This window comes from Danio rerio, chromosome 15 (genome assembly GCF_052040795.2).
Source record: "Danio rerio strain M-AB ecotype USA chromosome 15, GRCz13ab, whole genome shotgun sequence".
In the NCBI taxonomy this organism is placed as follows: Eukaryota; Metazoa; Chordata; class Actinopteri; order Cypriniformes; family Danionidae; genus Danio; species Danio rerio.
The window spans coordinates 34,647,367-34,665,077 of NC_141035.1; the positions used below are offsets into that span (position 1 = coordinate 34,647,367).

A 17,711-nucleotide genomic window follows, 5' to 3' on the forward strand; every position below is an offset into this window, starting at 1 on the left:
GGCAGCAAGCTTCCTTTTACAGTTTACTTATCTTTATTTATTGACATATGCTCTGTTTAAACACTGTGTTTACAATATTTCTACTGAGTTTTGCAATCCCAGTTGGCATCGCATTGGCTACCCATGGCTGTTTTCCAAAAAGCCAAGATTGTGTAATCAAGTTGGTCTGTGGAATTCACAAGCGGGATAGTTTATCTTGCTTTTACGGTGTCTGTTTCTACATATGTGCAAACAAGGGAGCGAGAATGAGTGCGCGAGCAAGGCTGTACCCAATGAAGCAATGTTTACACTGTTGGTCCGTGGTAGAGTGGAGATCAGGACGTATAGTGTGTACTCAGGGATAAATATAGCGCTGCAACTATGCCACTGTAGCATGTCAGTCTGACACACTTGCCCAGGCCTCAGCTAAAAATTCCAGCCTGACCTTCAGTCTCCAGAGGCAGTGGACATTTACTCTGCTGTAGAAAGCCTTCGGAAGCAGCGAGCACACGTGTGGATTTGTTATCACCCGATTGTTTGACTTCGGTTGGAGTGTTGGAGTATGGGGCAGGTGGCGAATGGGAGAAGGTCTCGCCATCTTTGGAATGATTGATAAGGAGCTTTTGGAAAACTGGATCCCTTGTACTGCTCGCTTACTATGGATAACACTGTCATGTGCTGGAATAAAACCAGCATGGTGAACTTCATCAAGGGCTTGGGTAGGTTTTGCATAACGAAAGAGAAAGAGAGAGAATGTGCCAGTGATTAGGGAGTAGTTAACAAAGACAACAAAATGATTAAGAAAGCTAATTTGTTAGATTTTACAGGGTGTTGAATGAGTGCATGACAGGATTTAGACTTATGTTATTGATAATATTGCAGCATAAATGAAAGTGTCTGTCACAATAGCTGTTGAATAAATAATATTATGGATATATTCGATCCACTAAAGCTATGTCGCACAGGGATATTTTGGACAATAGTCAAAAATACATGGCATGGGTCAAACTAATCTAATGTTATCCTATGCCCAAAAGTCTTTTTAATATTAATTAAAGATCATTTTCTGTGAAGATATTTTCCTTATTAAATTAATTACAGCTGTAATTATATCTCAATTCAATTTTTGATTGGTAATGTGCATTGCTGAGTGCTGGACAACTTTGAGCAATTTTCCTACTATAAAAAGTCAGTATTTCGATCAGTATTTTGATATTTCTATTTCGATATTTTTCAGTATATATTTATTAAATAAATGTATTTTAGCCAAATATTGTCTATTTTATTTATTTAAATGTCAGATAATGCCTAAATCATAATTCCCAAAAAGTGTTTTTTTAGTCCAGGGTCATTTATATTGTTCTAAGACTTTAACCTGTTACCCAGCACTCTTATCGGATTTACACCTACAGTTGAAGTCAGGATTATTAGCCCCCCTAAATTATTAACCCCCTTGTTTATTTTTTCCCTGTTTTTTGTTTTACGGAGAGAAGACTTTTTCAGCACATTTCGAAACATAACAGTTTTAATAACTCATTTCTAATAACTGATTTATTTTTTATCTTTGCCAAGATGACAGTAAATAATATCTGACTAGATATTTTTCAAGACACTTCTATACAGCCTAAAGCGACATTTAAAGGCTTAACTAGGTTAATTAGGCAGGTTAGGGTAATTAGACAAGTTATTGTATAACAATGGTTTGCAAGCAAAAAAATGCTTAAAGGGGCTAATAATATTGACCTTAAAATGATGTTTAAAAAATTTAAAACTGCTTTTATTCTAGCCGAAATAAAACAAACAAGTATTTCTCCAAAAGAAAAAAGTATTATCAGACATACTGTGAAAATGCCCTTGCTCTGTTAAACATTTTAAACATTTTAAATATTTAAAAAAGAAAAATCAAAGGGTGGGCTAATAATTCTGATTTCAACTGTACCTAAATTTAAATAGTAACTGTTCTTGTGATAAATGGGAAAGTTACATGCTCAAAAATATAAAAAGTTATACATTATGAAGTCATGAGATTTTTTATTATTTGTTTTTCCATATACAAACACAGGAAAGCATTAATGCAATGTCCTAGAAAAAATATGACTTGAAAGCCAAGTATTTCATGAGTTTATGTTTCAAATTTGATTAAGATAGCATGCAAAATGAGATTTCTGTAAAAGGTTTTCTGATACTATATTGGTGTCCTTCTTTTCCTCATCTTCAGAGGCACTTTATCAAAAATGACCAACCCAAACTAAAACAGTAACAGTTGCTGAATAATTTGGTCTACATTTACAGTACATGTATCTTTGGAAAGAAGACAATTTGGGCTTTACTGTCCATCATCTAGAGTTTATAATGCTTAAAATAAAAATAAAAATATTGATGCTTGAGTAATGTAAAAAAAAAAAAGAAATTGCACCACACTAAACGTTTTATTATTTTATAAATAAATATATGAACATAGTCCCAAAGCAATACAGAAAAATAATACGTCAAAAGCCACACATTTCCTGAAAATATGTTTTAGATATGATGCCAATATCTTGCTAAATTAAATATCGGGAATAATTTTTTTGAGACAATGTCTTGTGATTTTCTCCCTCTCCTTGTTTGTGGAGAAGCAGTCTGATGACCACACATATATTGAACGTTTCTAACAGCTCTTTTCACATACCACTTATTTTTTATTGTAAAATAATAGACAGAAACGTATAGTATGAGTGATTTATTTGACCACAAGAAGTACATTGTGTGAAATAAGTCCAGTGCATATGCAACAAAAATGTCTTACAAGAGTTGCACCTATAGTTTCACTATAAAGGCAACCTTTTGCATTAAATAGTATTTTAAGGAATATTTATTTGCTTTTAAAAAGCACAACTGAGTATTCTGTAGATGCTCATTAATATGTCAAATCAACAATTCAGCATAATGAAAATTATATTAATATAGTTGTATGATATTCGGCCATTAGCATACTTGGATTTTTTAAAATGTATTTGCTTGTAAACAAATAACACACAGTTGTGGAAAATATTTAGAAAGCTTTGAGTTTTTCTGGATTTATTAGTTGTGTTTTTGAGTAAAGTAGTCATTACATTTAAGTTATTTAGCAGACACAGGGCGACATGGTGGCTCAGTTTTTAGCACTATCGCCTCACAGCAAGAAGTTCACTGGTTTGAGTCCCGGTTGGGCCAGCAGTTGGCATTTCTGTGTGGAGTTTGCATGTTCTCCCCTTGTTCATGTGGGTTTCCTCCAGGTGCTCCAGTTTCCCCCACAGTACAAAGACATGCGCTATGTGAATTGAATAAACTATAATGGCCATAGTGTATGTGTGTGTGTGGGTGTTTCCCAGTACTGGGTTGCAGCTGTAAAGGCATCCGCTATGTAAAACATATTCTGGATAAGTTGGCAGTTCATTCTGCTGTGGAGACCACCATGATGAATAAAGGGACTAAGCCAAAGGAAAATGAATGAATGAATTTAGCAGACACTTTTGTCAAAAGTGACTTACAATTAAGGAGGTATTCAGTGTTTCAACAAGGAAAGAGAGAGTTTATACAGGTAACTGTTAAGCCCCTCACCAATAAGAGGCACACTCAGAATTTATAGTCTTGTGGGTTGGTGAGTGATATTTGTTTATTCTATGAAGGTCAGGTAACATTTCTTCCAAATTTCAAATATAGATATTCTGAAGTTAAAGCGTTGGTATTGTTTTGTCAAAAAATGAATATAAACATGTCTGATAAAATGGCTTTTATATTTATATTTTGACTAGCTGCCTTTTTATGATTTAAATAACTTAAACTACATCTATGCCATGGAAAAAAAAATTCCCCTCGCCTTCACATGAATGTATTCAGAAATATCTGGATATAAAAATAATTGCTGCTTGGTTTTAATCCAGGTATCCATTTTCCAGTTTAATAACCAGTAAGCTTTCTCTCGATGTCTCCTCTTTAGACCAAGAACACAGATTTAAGATTTTTTAATATAATGTTTGACTAATAGGGGTATGGGCAACGCAGTGGCGCAGTAGGTAGTGCTGTCACCTCACAGCAAGAAGGTCACTTGTTTGAGCCTCGGCTCAGTTGGCGTTTCTGTGTGGAGTTTGCATGTTCTGTTGTGGGTTTCCTCCGGGTGCTCCGGTTTCCCCCACAGTCCAAAGACATGCGGTACAGGTGAATTGGGTTGGCTAAATTGTTCGTAGTGTATGAGTGTGTGTGTGAATGAGTGTGTGGATGTTTCCCAGAGATGGGTTGCGGCTGGAAGGGCATCCGCTGCGTAAAAATGTGCTGGATAAGTCTGTGGTTTATTCCGCTGTGGCGACCCCGGATTAATAAAGGGACTAAGCCGACAAGAAAATGAACGAATAATAGGGGTATATTTGACCTTCTCTGAATTGTGTAAATTTAGTTATTTATACTGTTTACATTATTATTGTATAATTATTGGTATTATTTACTTTATTTTTTATTTTTGTTACATTGTGTTTGTCATAGATATAAACATTATATCGCCTACCCTGCTGTTGTCAATTAGAAGTAATGCGCCAATAGAGCCGCCATTTTAGTACAGGGTAGCGCTCCTTTGAAATGAATGCATGACCAAGGTACAGTGGAGGACTGTGGCCATCCAAAGCCAGAAATATACACATATATACAGTTGAAGTCAAAATTATTAGCCCCCCTGAATTATTCACCCTCCTGTTTCATTTTTTTCTAAATTTCTATTTAACATAGAGAAGATTTCTTCCACACATTTCTAAACATAATAGTTTTAATAACTCATTTCTAATAACTGATTCATTTTATCTTTGCCATTATGACAGTAAATATTATTTTACTAAAATTTTTTTCAAGACACTTCTATACAGCTTAAAGTGACATTTAAAGGCTTAACTAGGTTAATTAGGTTAACTAGGCAGGTTAGGGTAATTAGGGAAGTTATTGTATAACGATGGTTTATTCTGAAGACTATCTGAAAAAAATTAGCTTAAAGGGGCTATTAATTTTGACCCTAAAATACTTTGTAAAAAATTAAAAACTTCTTTTATTCTAGCCTAAATAAAACAAATAAGACTTTTACCAGAAGAAAAAACATTATCAGACATACTGTGAAAATTTCCTTGCTCTGTTAAACATAATTTAGGAAATATTTAAAAAAGAAAGAAAAATTCAAAGGGGGGCATGGACGGGTATTGCCAACAAAGAGTATGTGTTTGTGTGGATGGAAATGTATTATCCTCCCTCCCTGTTTAATTTGAGTCCTGAATCACACCCCCTCTCCTGCTTTCACTTCTTGTTCTAACAAACGGAGTCTGGAGGGAGCGATTAGTTTGTGAATGAATCTCCGTTATGAACGACTCGTTCACTTAGCCAGCAATAATACAAGTTTCTAGAACCGCAGCATCTTGTTGTCATATTTCATTTACATTGTTTGCTGATTTTATTTAACAAAACTAACATAAGTCTAGAATTTAGAGTTGGTGCTACTTTGCCTTATGATGAGTGCAGTAGGTGATTTTATTATCATCAATAACGTTACTTGATTTGCACAAAAGTTTAAAACATACAAAAGCAAAACTAAATCTTACCTATGAAATGTTCTGCCTTCATGTTTTGTTTTCTTTGTTTGTTCATTACTACCCCCGTACACAGCGCAAAAGTCCAGCATCTTCACATTGGCACACTGTCTTGACCAGTGAGGTTGAATGACATTTGTCCTGGGAGCACTGTACAAATGTGGCGGCGCTATTGATGTATGCTCAGGGTCCGTATGTGATATCTAGTGTATATGATGTTTTGTTACTTTCTGTATTGTTTAAAAAAGTGAAATCATTGGCAGTGAAAAATCTATCCTCTTTAAAGCTGAAATGTTGTATTGGTTATGCTGCTACACTAATTAAAAAAATCAATAAAGGCCAAATTATTTTATTTTAAATTGAGAAGAAAATACAATGATAGATTGAAACAAATAACATTTTACTCAAACTAATAACTGTTGTTAAAAAAAGTCTTAATTGGTCTTAATTTTAACTTTGTATTTATTTTTATAAAATATTTAAAAATACTCTGCACTTTGAATGAATTTGCATGAGCTTGCATGCATGTTTGATGCTTTCTTTGTTTCCTGTTTTGAGAGATTAAATACTTTAGGTGACATGCAAATGACCCCTTTGTTCTATTCAAAAGAAAGCAAATCCCAGCTTAAGCCACACGGAATGAAGTTTGTTTTTGTCAACATATGATAACGCTGTGTCTATAGCGAGATCAAATTTTGTTGTCAAAATGAACCCTCACAAGCCCCTCTGCAACCCGACCACTGTGACGTACAATAAAGTATATTAAATATAAAGTATGATACGAGCTCTTGATTTGAAGCTGCAATTTCTCCATCTGTGGTGTCACAGTACTCTAGTTGGTGTTGAGGAAAGCAGGGTGTTACTCTCTGTACACGTTGCAGATTCTGACAAGCTGCAAAATAGGAAAGTTGGGGAAATTTTGTAGTACATATCACTGTTCGGATTAGGAAACCACCATTGTCTGAAATACAACACATGGCTGCATTCATTCAAATAGTTATTGACCTTTTAACTGGAAAACTAGACATCCATGTGATTTATTAATATTTTTAGTCTCTGAAAAAGGACTTTAGAACCAGTAAGACCTCATTTTTGAAGTTCATTTTTATTTGGGGCCTGTATTAGTATTGTATTGTTATTACTACAACTATTACTAATATTTCTACTACTAATTAATAATAATATTATAGGTTAATTAATAATGTTAATTGTTTTTTTATGTTTAAAATTTGTTTATTTCTAATATTACTACTTTTTTTGGTTCAAAGCTTCACCAGGGTATACCAAGCCTCCCGTCCCGCCAGTTTGCTGCTCACAGGGTGAAAAGGGGCCGCCCGCCATGATGCCCATCAGTGTTGACCCAGAGAGCCGGCCAGGCGAGTACGTGCTCAAGAGCCTCTTTGCAAACTTCACCACCATCTCTGAGCGCAAAATACGGATCGTCATGGCTGAACCTCTGGTGAGTGAGATTTCAGCAGTATTGAAGACACTGATCTTGAAACCAGCCTCTGGGAATTGTTGGATATTTGAGCTTGTTTAAATTTAAAGGGATAGTTCAAATCTAAATTGTAAATGTACTCACTAAAGAAAATCAGTCAGGTCGGTGACATGAGAAGGGTGAGTAAACGATGACAGGATTTTCAGTTTTGAGTGAACTTTCCTTTTAATTTATGAAGATATCAAGAAAATATCAACTAAAATACTGTATATTCTGGCTGTCCAGTTATTTATGCAAATCAAGAGCTCTCACCTCAATATATAGTTATATATATGTGAACCAATCTGGCAAAACGAGTCAGAAGTTACACTGTTCTATTTTTAGATACAGGTTTACAGGGATAATAGGAAAAATGTTTCTTTTTTTAACTAATTTCAACGAACAGACGTTCAAAGATAATCTCACAAAGTTTCGTAGTCCAGATCATTGAGTGAAGATATTTAAATGACTCTTAAAGTTGACTTTAGTTAATTCACTGGAAATGAACAAAAATCTTCTAGTCACTTTCTCCATATTCTGGGTGTGAAATGTCAGTATCTCTGCTCTCCAAATATGGTGTTAAATGTACACAAAGAGTGACCTATACACTGATTATTTGTCAAAGAGAAGCTCGGTTTCCGCTGATAGGCACACGATTGGTCCAGCCATCCTACTGTCAGACCTACAGTAGCAGCGCTCTGTGTAAAGACACTAGTAGATCACTTCAGAAAGATTCAACACTGTGTAGGGTAGTATAACGCAGTGTGGATGAGAATCTCTGATTTTGAGGAAGTTGGGTCATGTGAAGTTGTGAAGCAGTGTGTGGGGAAACACTATGGATCGAGATGACGAGTTAGCCAAAACACGAGCTGTTTGCAGTAAAGGTTGTAAAACTTAAGGATGAAGAGCTGTGTTTTCTGTCAGTTGATAAATGAGATTTATTTACATTATTTGATATTAATATGAAATAGCTTACAATTTTTATACAACATTTTTGTTTATTTATTTTAATTTTTGTTGTCATTAAAGATTGAAAAGAACTTTTAAAGTATTTCAGGGCCTTACAATCCAGCTGCTATTTTCATTGCCATTAGTACCACTAGTGTTAATTAACCTTCTCAAGGCAGACATACTGTGTCCTGCAAAACCGGTGCCAAAAGGATGAGCTCAAACTTTCATTTTTACTGAAGAAAATTCCAGATCAGATTACCTGAACTGTGCATCCACAGTTGTGTAGTGTATTGTTCAATAGCACCTATATGATTTTGATTATCTCCAGTTTAATTGTGCAAATGACAGACAGTATTCAAACAGTAAAGAGTTCAATCCATATCTCCACCATGTTTTTTCTCACATATTATTATATTTGCTTTCTCTTCTGCCACAAATAAATGAGTCAGAAGTACAGTTCAGAAGATGGGAAAGGTCCCAGAAGAGCATAAGGAGGTCCATTAACCTCTTATAAAAGTCCTGAGGGACTTTTAGTGCTGTCCTTGTCTGCCTCCTCATCTGTCTCTGCTAACATTGAATCCAGCAACTGAAATATTTATTAAGCGAAGATGAAAAGGCTTCAGTGGGCTGAATAGGCTTGAATTCAATTTAACGCAGTCTGAAAGTGTCATGTCTGACAAGCACAGTAGAGTCTAAAAATGTAGGTCTGCAGTTTAAATAACAAAACCTTCAGAACTTTGGAATGTTCAAATGATTTATTAAAGGGATAGTTCACCAAAAAATTAAAATTCTCACCCTCCACTTGTTACAAACCTGTTTGAGTTTCTGTCTTCTGTTGAACAGAAGGGAAGATACACTCCATTTTTTTCTACTATGGATGTCAATGGCTGTTTTTTTAGTTGGTTTGTTGTTTTGTATTCATCTTAAAATGTATGGATATTTAAAGGATAAGGTTTCAATCATTCTCAGTTTTGGGTAAACTATTCCTTTAACTTTGGTGCTGCATGAGAAAAATGATCATGTGAAAAAAATCATTTAATTAATGATGCTTCAAATTCAGCTTTTCTATTATGCCTCAATCACACTAGCAGCGACTTTTTAGATGTCTGTCGCTCTTGGTGGCGATCTGTTGTACACACGGGTCTGTATAGGTCTACAGCACGGAGAATACAACCGGCCTCTGAGTGAGCTGAGAGAGGATCACGTGAGCTCTACTGGTGTTCCTATTGGCTGTTGCTCAAGCAAATCGTTCATCATTTGCATAAAGTTGAAGCTTTAAAGTTGAAGTTCAACGTCGCTCACGTAGACGTTGCTCAATCTCCGTTGAAATGAGCGGTCGCTTGATGCTTTGCTGCTGCGAGTCGCTTGTTGTGTGAATGAGGCTTTAAAGCATTAAATTATACTTAAAAAAAGTTCTTTTTTAAAATACAGTTAAAGCTAAAATACTTCAGTTGAAGTCAGAATTATTCACCCTCCTGATTTATTTGCCCCCCTGTATAAATTATTCCCAAATTTCTGTTTAACGGAGATCTTTTTTTTCAACACATTTCTAAACAAAAGTTTTAATAACTCATTTCTAATAACTGATTTATTTTATCTTTGCCATGATGACTGTAAATATTTAACCAGATAATTTAAAAGACACTAGTTTTCAGCTTAAAGGGCAATTTAAAGGCTTAATTAGGTTAACTAGGCAAGTTAGCATAATTGGGCAAGTCATTGTCTAATGATTGTTTGTTCTGTAGGCAATAGAAAATAAATATTGCTTAAGAGGAATAATCATTTTGAGCTTAAAATGGTTTTTAAAAAATTAAAAACTACTTTTATTCTAGCCGAAATAAAACAAATAATACTTTATCCAGCTGAAAAAAATATTATAGGAAATACTGTGAAAAATTCCTTGCTCTGTAACTGTAAACTTTATTGTCCCCTTTTGGGGGGATTTGTTCTGCAGTGCCAGGTTACCTCTACCTCTTCCCATTAAAATCCAGCAAGTCAATCAAACAAATGAAACTTTAAATCTGTTGGTCAAAGGGGCCCTATACCAAGATCCTGAGGGAAGGATTTGAAATGAGGATAGGATAATTCAGATGTAATCTGATGGGCTTTTTTAACACCTGGCTTTCTTACAAATAGGATAACCCCGACACTTTTACTCCTAATTGCTCTGTTAAACAAAATTCGGAAAATATTTGAAAAAGAAAAAAAAAAAAACTTTAGGGCTAATCATTTTCATACTTCAACTGTACAGTATTTTTAAACTGTTATTTTATAATGTAGTTACGCACGGGACGAAAAGCGTTTTTTAAGGTATAATGTGGTTTGGAAAAGTCAAGGTTTTAAAACTGCCAAAATTGACTGCCGTACCATTCCTAAGGTAAGAGGCCCATGCCTAAACGTAGTACAGTTTTACAATATTAATGTATTTGAATGCACACTTGGGGAGCATAAAACACTGCCTTCAAAACATTTAAAAAAAAAAAACTTTGTAATATGAACTTTTGAATATTAGTTCACTGTTGCTCCTAGAAAGCATGTTGCTGAAACAGAGCTTCATTTGTGAACCACTATATTATAATGAACCACTTTCACATTGATGAAAGGATTTTCCAGAATTTCCCCTAGCTGTTATTTGAATCGCTTCTGTTGTTTTTACAGGAAAAACCTCTGGTAAAATCTCTTCAGAGGGGTGAAGATCTGCAGTTTGACCAAGTAAGTACCATTTACTCGCCCCCATCCCCCCTACCCCTCTAAAACATGCTCGCTCGTCCTCACATCCAGCTTGTGGACAGATGTCCCAGCGGAAAGACAAGAGTCTGGCCGTCTGTGCCAAAAATTAATCTGACTTTTTCAATTATTAAAATAGATTCATGGATCTGTCTGGCCTTCAAAGTGACCTCAGTAAAAGCTTGATGTGGTTTTTGGCTTGTCTGACTGTCTGGGAGCGAACGCTTCCATTTGCATCTCTGATAGATTAGATAAGTGTTTTATACCTGTAATGCACGACAACTAGGAGACATTGTGTGCTCTATTAGATCTTTAGACATTTATTTTTGCATAGTGTCAGACATTGATTCTCCATTATTTAAAAATATATTCTACAAATAGATTTTCACAGGGCTACAACAATGTTTAGGAGTTTCAAACATTTAAGAATAATGCTATATTTATCTCCTTTTTGTTCGTGTTTCCTTGTTAATTGTGTAGTTTTGGGTATTATTTTTATTAATAATAATAATAATTATTATTATTATTGTTGTTGTTGTTGTTACCATGATTATTATTATTATTACTATTATTATTATTATTATTCGTTCATTCATTTTCTTGTCGGCTTAGTCCCTTTATTAATCCGGGGTCGCCACAGCGGAATGAACCGCCAACAAGTTTTTACGCAGCGGATGCCCTTCCAGCCGCAACCCATCTCTGGGAAACATCCACACACACACACACACTCATACACTACGGACAATTTAGCCTACTCAATTCACCTGTAACACATGTCTTTGGACTGTGGGGGAAACCGGAGCACCCGGAGGAAACCCACACGAAGGCAGGGAGAACATGCAAACTCCACAGTTTTTCAGTTTTTTCATGAAAATGTTTTTTTTTAAATGTTATTATTATTAGCAGTATTATTTATTATATGTATATTTATATTTGCTTTAATAAAACAAGTTTAGATTTCTTCAACAGGAAGTGTGTTAGGATATAACTCATTTTTCTGACCACACTTCATTATTATTTTACATTTATTCATTTGCTGGAAAATAAACCTGAATTTAGAAATAGTTTTGAAACAAATCTTTGCGCTTAACAAACTAAATTAAATGTGTAGGCTAATGGATGTCTTCAGTGGAGTTTCACCGTTTCCTGAAGTAAGAGTAAATAAAGAGGCTGAATGGAGAAGTCAAATTCTTTACCATTGTTCTGCAGGTGGTCTGTTTAACTGTTTTCTCGTTAGTAAAGCATTCAGTTTTTACATTTACGAAGTCCGCCATGTAAACTGTAGATTCTTATTGATTTAATGCATGTAATGCTCAAAACACACCCATAACTCATTAAGAGAATAAGCACAACCCTGTTAGACTATGCGCCGGATCGCAGATTGTATTTTTCCATCTTTAAAATAGCAAAAGTGTATTTGGACACACCCTTCATGCTTTTAGTGCCATGCGCTTTAGACTTTGTGCCTAGATTGTGAAAATAGAACCCAATGATGATTATGAGCGAAATATTTAAAATTATAGTTGTTTACGTATACATTTTATTTTATTCTATTTATAATTTTGTTAATATATATATTATTAGTAATATAAATGTATTACATTTAGAAAATCTGAAATAAATACAGCCATGGAAAAAATTAAAACATTTTTTCAGAATTTATGGTTTATAACCATGACTTTGAGTTATAAATTTTATAACTTTTTTAAATTTTATTCTATAAACTACTGATGATGTTCCTACTGAATATAAAAAATATATATTTTGTCATAGAGCATTTTTTTAATAAAAAGTCACTATTCAATTCAGACATGTTTCATTTTATGTATTCATTTTAGTTGACAAAATATCAATTTTTAAACTTTGATTATTTAACACCAAAATGTGCAAGCAGAAAAAAACCTTATTGTCGAGTGTTATTGTTTCCAACTTCATTACTACAATTAATTAATTGGTAAATTACAAAAAAAAAAAATCTGCTAAATGTCTAAAAACACATAATTGTATTTACCCTTTAGTAAACCTGTTTACTCAAGCCCAGAATGAAAGCTCTTTTTATTGCTGGCTTGGGTGGAGTGTGTGTTCCCTGTCCTGAGTTTGTAAGTTTGTTTCTGTATGCATGTGTGTGTGAGCTGGAGGCAGGTGAATAGCAGCCTCATTCAGCGCTCACAGGGCTTCATTTGTACCCATGATCCCCTGGGCCTTTCAGCAGCCTCACTGAGGGTGGATTCTTCTCCCAGGGTTCATCAGGGAATGAAGGGCTTGCTGTGTTCACCCTCAGCCTATGAACACCACTCCCTCCCTGTGCTCTGTGTCGAGTCTCACCGGAGACCGCCTTTCCTTCCTGCACCTATTAATCCAATTCCCTCCTCGTTTATTGCTGTCTTTGCAACTTGGGTACAGAGTTAAGACACAAACTAACACAAATACATTAAAACCATCAAATTAACTTTGTCTAGAAGATGCACTATGCTTCACATGGCCTAAATACAACACAATATGTACACAACTAGTACTTTTGAATGGTACCGTACAATCGTTTACACAAAAATATGAAGCAACAGTTTTCAACACAATAATACATTTTTTCAGCAGAAGATGATCAAAATCATTTCTAAAGGTTAATGTCACACTAAAGAATGGTGTAATGTTGCTAAAAATTCAGCTTTAAATCAGAGGAATAAATTATATTTTACATATGCATAGTGTATATATACAGTTCATAATGATTCCATAAATATTGGGACAAAATTCTGACATTTTTGGCTCTATACACCAACACAATGCATTTAAAATGAAACTGAAAGATGCTCTTTAACCACAGACTGTCTGCAGTTTTAATTTGACACTAATTACGTCCAAATCAGGGGAACAGTGTAGGAATTACAACAGTTTGCATATTTGCCTCCCACTTGTTGAGGGACCAAAAGTAATTGGACAGAATTATAATCATAAATCAAACTTTTACTTTTTAATACTTGGTTGCAAATGCTTTGCCGTCAATTACAGCCTGGAATGCATACAAATCACTAGAGGCTGGCTTTCATCCCTGGTTTTGCTCTGCCAGGCCTCTACAGCAACTGTCTTCAGTTCCTCCTTGTTCTTGGGACATTTTCCTCTCAGTTTTGTCCCCAGCAAGTGAAATGCATGCTCAAACAGCACACTTGAAATGAACTCTGGACCTTTTATCTGCTCACTGTAATTGGGATAATGAGGGAATAACACACAGCTGGCCATGGAACATCTTAGAAGCTAATTGTTTAATTACTTTCGGACCCTTAACAAGTGGGAGGCAAGTTTGCAAACTGTTCCTACATCGTTCACCTGATTTGGATGTACAATATTCAAATTAAAGCTGACAATCTGCAGTTAAAGCACAACTTGTTTGTTTAATTTGAAATCCATTGTGTTGGTGTATAGAACCAGTAATGTTAGAATTGTGTCGATGTCCCAACATTTATGGACCTAACTGTACATATTTTTAGTTTATTTTGGTGAAGATTATTATGTGCTGTTTTTTTATTTTGTTTCCAGTTGATCAGCACAATGAGCTCTTTGGCTGAGTATTGCCTACCATCAATCCTGCGCACCCTGTTTGACTGGTACAAAAGGCAGAACGGCGTTGATGATGAATCCCATGAGTACAGGCCTCGTTCAAATACAAAGTCCAAAAAGTGAGTTCTGTCTGCTTCTCTTAGACAATTCTAAGTTTATGCTTGATACAATATGTTCTGCATTGTAGAGTGGATTCATTCAGCTGTGCTTCATGCATAAAAAAGATCCAGGAATTCTGTCTTTTGGAGTTTTATGGTTTTAATTAATGCATGGGTTGTAAAATATTTTTTTCAGGCATTAAAAAACAATAAAAGTGTAAAACATCTTTAAATCCTGTTTGAAATCACGACATAAAGTTTAGCGTACTGTATTACTATGATTTATTGAACACACTCTCTAATATGTCATTGTGTAAATAGTTTATAAACCAAAACATGCAGGCGTATTTTTAACAAGAATTATGTGATGATGCATTAAAAGAATCTGTTTAAAAAATAATTGTCATTTTAATCACATTGCCACTAATCATTTTTTTAAACCTGGTCAAAGAATCCTGTTTCAATAAAAACACTAAGCAACACAGTGGTTTCCAACACTGATATTAGTAAGAATTGTTTATTGGGCAGAAAATCTGCATGTTAGATTTCTATTTATGTAATGAAAACTGGAGTAATGGCTTTTGTCAGCATCACAATTACCAGTGATCTAATCCTTGTAGATCCCTGCTAAACACGCAGATAGCCATAGAACTTCAAATCCCCCATTATATGGACTACAAAACTAGTCATGCACCACTTACACGCACCTGCTAAATGTCTTGTTGAGTCTTGTTTGTTGTATTTGTGACATTACAATGCGTTTGTTTTGCCGTGCTATGAACCTCGCCTTGTTTGTTTGTTTATTCCTGTCTGTTGCCTGCCTGTACTGACCATTCACCTGTTTTTTGATCACGACTCTGGATTGCACGTATACATCTCTTTGTTCCTGTGTTGACCATTGCTTGCCTGACCATTCTCATAATAAATCCTGCATTTGGATTCGCACTTCGTTATCGGCGTCCCCATCACATTCAGCATATGAATTAATGACATTTTGTTAAATTTTTTATCTATTTTAATCAAATCAATGCCTTTAATTTAAAAATATTAAAAGAAAATCTCACAGACACAAAATATTTGTGAAGTACAGTATATAACACATTCATATCATCTTAAATCAGTGTAAAAAAGGTTTCGTGTGAGACAACTTTGTCACTTGTTCTGATAACTTAGTCTTAGCTGGACAATTTGACACAATTGTGCTAAAATAGCCCAGTGACATCAGACAGTTAACTGGGTGTAAAGCTACTCAGATGCCTCTGTGACTTCTGCTTCCTGTAGCTGCAGTGCAAAACTCCATTTCATCATTGAGAAATGATATTTTAGTCTGTGAATGTGAGAGAGGGTGGGAGCGGGATTGGCTTACATAATCTGTTTACTTTCTCTCTCTCTTTCCCAGTGATGAGCAGCAAAAAGATTATCTGCTCGAGAGAAGAGATCTAGCCATCGACTTCATCTTCTCACTTGTGCTCATAGAAGTTCTGAAACAGGTAACGTCAAGCACGTACAGATTCAAATGTAACCTATATATATTACTTAAATAAACATACAATTTGTCTATGGAATCCGTAATGGTCTGTTTTTACACTTTAAGTCTGTTTTTACACTTTTTCCACAATTATCCCATAGAAGAGCATTATTAGTTTAGAAAAAACCTGTTTGTTAAAAGTTTATTATATCTGATCACAGAAAGCCAGAATTGACTGAATCGGGATTAAGTATTCTTGAGAGTCATATTATAAATTTGTACTGTTGGTGTTTTCTTCCAGATGCCCCTTCACCCAGTTGTGGATGGTTTGGTCCAAGAGGTCATACATTTGGCTTTTAAGCACTTTAAATATAAAGAGGGGTGAGGGACATTTTCAGAACTGGTTATTGAATACATTTAGCAATACAAGTTCATATCAATGTGTATATCGAAATTAATTTACATGCCTTTCCTTATGACCAGGTATCATGGCCCCAACACTGCCAACATGCACATTGTAGCTGATCTCTATGCAGAAGTAATCGGAGTGTTATCACAAGCAAAGTAAGTACTCATCCATCCAGCAATGACCATGTTATGTTTATTTATTAATCAATGAGTTGTTTTTTTGAAATGTGCAAAAAGCAAACAAGGTATGTAAATATGGTTTTGGGAGGTTTTAGACCAGTGGTCACCAACCTGTTGATCGGGATTGGCTGATAGATTTTTATTACTCTTTCGGTAGACCCGGAGTCTTGATCCAACTGCAGACTCACAAAGTACCTATAATAGCTGAGGTTACAATGGTGGAGGCTCCATTAAATAAGTAAAAAAGTAAAATTTCCACCAAGAATGAGAAGATGAATAGTTTGTATCATACTGAAAGATATTATGTACTTGAATATTGTGTAATGAAAAATCTAATCAAGGTACATGATCTGGACTACTGACAGATATCTCACAGACTGCATTAGACTGGCTGTGTGTTACAAGCCAAAGAGAGAACTGACAGAATTCAGACTTGTTAAGGGAAACTAAAAGTGCAGCAAGGTGCTGTAACACATGCAAAGTTGTATGTACACATTAACAAAATATTATCACACAACATAGAATGTTTTAGGTGCATTTCCCTTCCTGCTGGACTCATTTAATGACCTAATGGCCACCATTTTAAAATAATTTCTAATTCTATTTGTCCTGCAAATAGGAACTCTAAAACGACGACCTGATGACAGCAGCTGAAATATAGAGTACAAAGGGTGATCCGGGGTGCATAGGATACCCTAAGCTTTCTTTAAGACATAATTATGGTAAATTACAATTGGACCAGTTTGGTTAAAACCGATGATCTTACCTGCCACTTTCAGAAGGCTACTCATCCTGTTCTTATTTGACAAACTCAGATTACCGTACCAAGCTACAATGCAGAAAGATATAACAGATTTAATATTTTGTTTCTAAAACAGTGTCATCATAGAGGTACAAACCTGAAACGATCCAAGTTTCCTCAGAACAAACTTTTCATAGACAGACTACAGGTTACAGTAGGTTGGAATGTCAACAATTTGTCAATAACGACCCCTAAATATTTCGTCAACTTGGAATTATAAGGTTCTACCTGCATTCTGAATGATTTTGAGATATTTAGCTTCAAAGTTTTCGCATCATAAAGCAAACAGTATTTGTGTAACATTTGTTTTTTAAATAAAAAGTCTTAAAATGTAAACAACTTATGAAAAACATCCCATAATGTAAATACGTTGCCATTTATTAAAAACATGTCAATAACTCAATTTTGACAAAAATGTCAGATAGTATCTTAAAATTCTAAGGTGACGATTTATGTGCGATCAGTCACATCAGATCTGAGTTAG

General features: G+C 34.9%; 1 protein-coding gene across 17 annotated transcripts in view; it reads left to right on the forward strand.

Moving 5' to 3' along the window:
• frya (furry homolog a (Drosophila)) overlaps positions 1-17,711 on the forward strand; it is a 113,540-nt gene that overhangs the window by 16,833 nt on the left and 78,996 nt on the right. For 12 of the 17 annotated variants that reach the window (XR_015509611.1, XR_015509612.1, XR_015509613.1 and 9 more), the window contains exons 2-7: positions 6,830-7,020; positions 10,648-10,701; positions 14,251-14,390; positions 15,769-15,859; positions 16,139-16,218; positions 16,321-16,401. Coding sequence is in view for 14 of the 17 variants with exons in the window: in XM_087284282.1 (XP_087140408.1) it covers positions 6,830-7,020; positions 10,648-10,701; positions 14,251-14,390; positions 15,769-15,859; positions 16,139-16,218; positions 16,321-16,401 (637 nt within the window). In the remaining 3 variants the exon portion in view is untranslated. Of the gene's footprint in view, positions 1-416; positions 699-6,829; positions 7,021-10,647; positions 10,702-14,250; positions 14,391-15,768; positions 15,860-16,138; positions 16,219-16,320; positions 16,402-17,711 lie in introns of those variants that run through there. The other 5 variants (XM_087284287.1, XM_087284288.1, XM_087284291.1 and 2 more) reach the window with 1 other exon arrangement.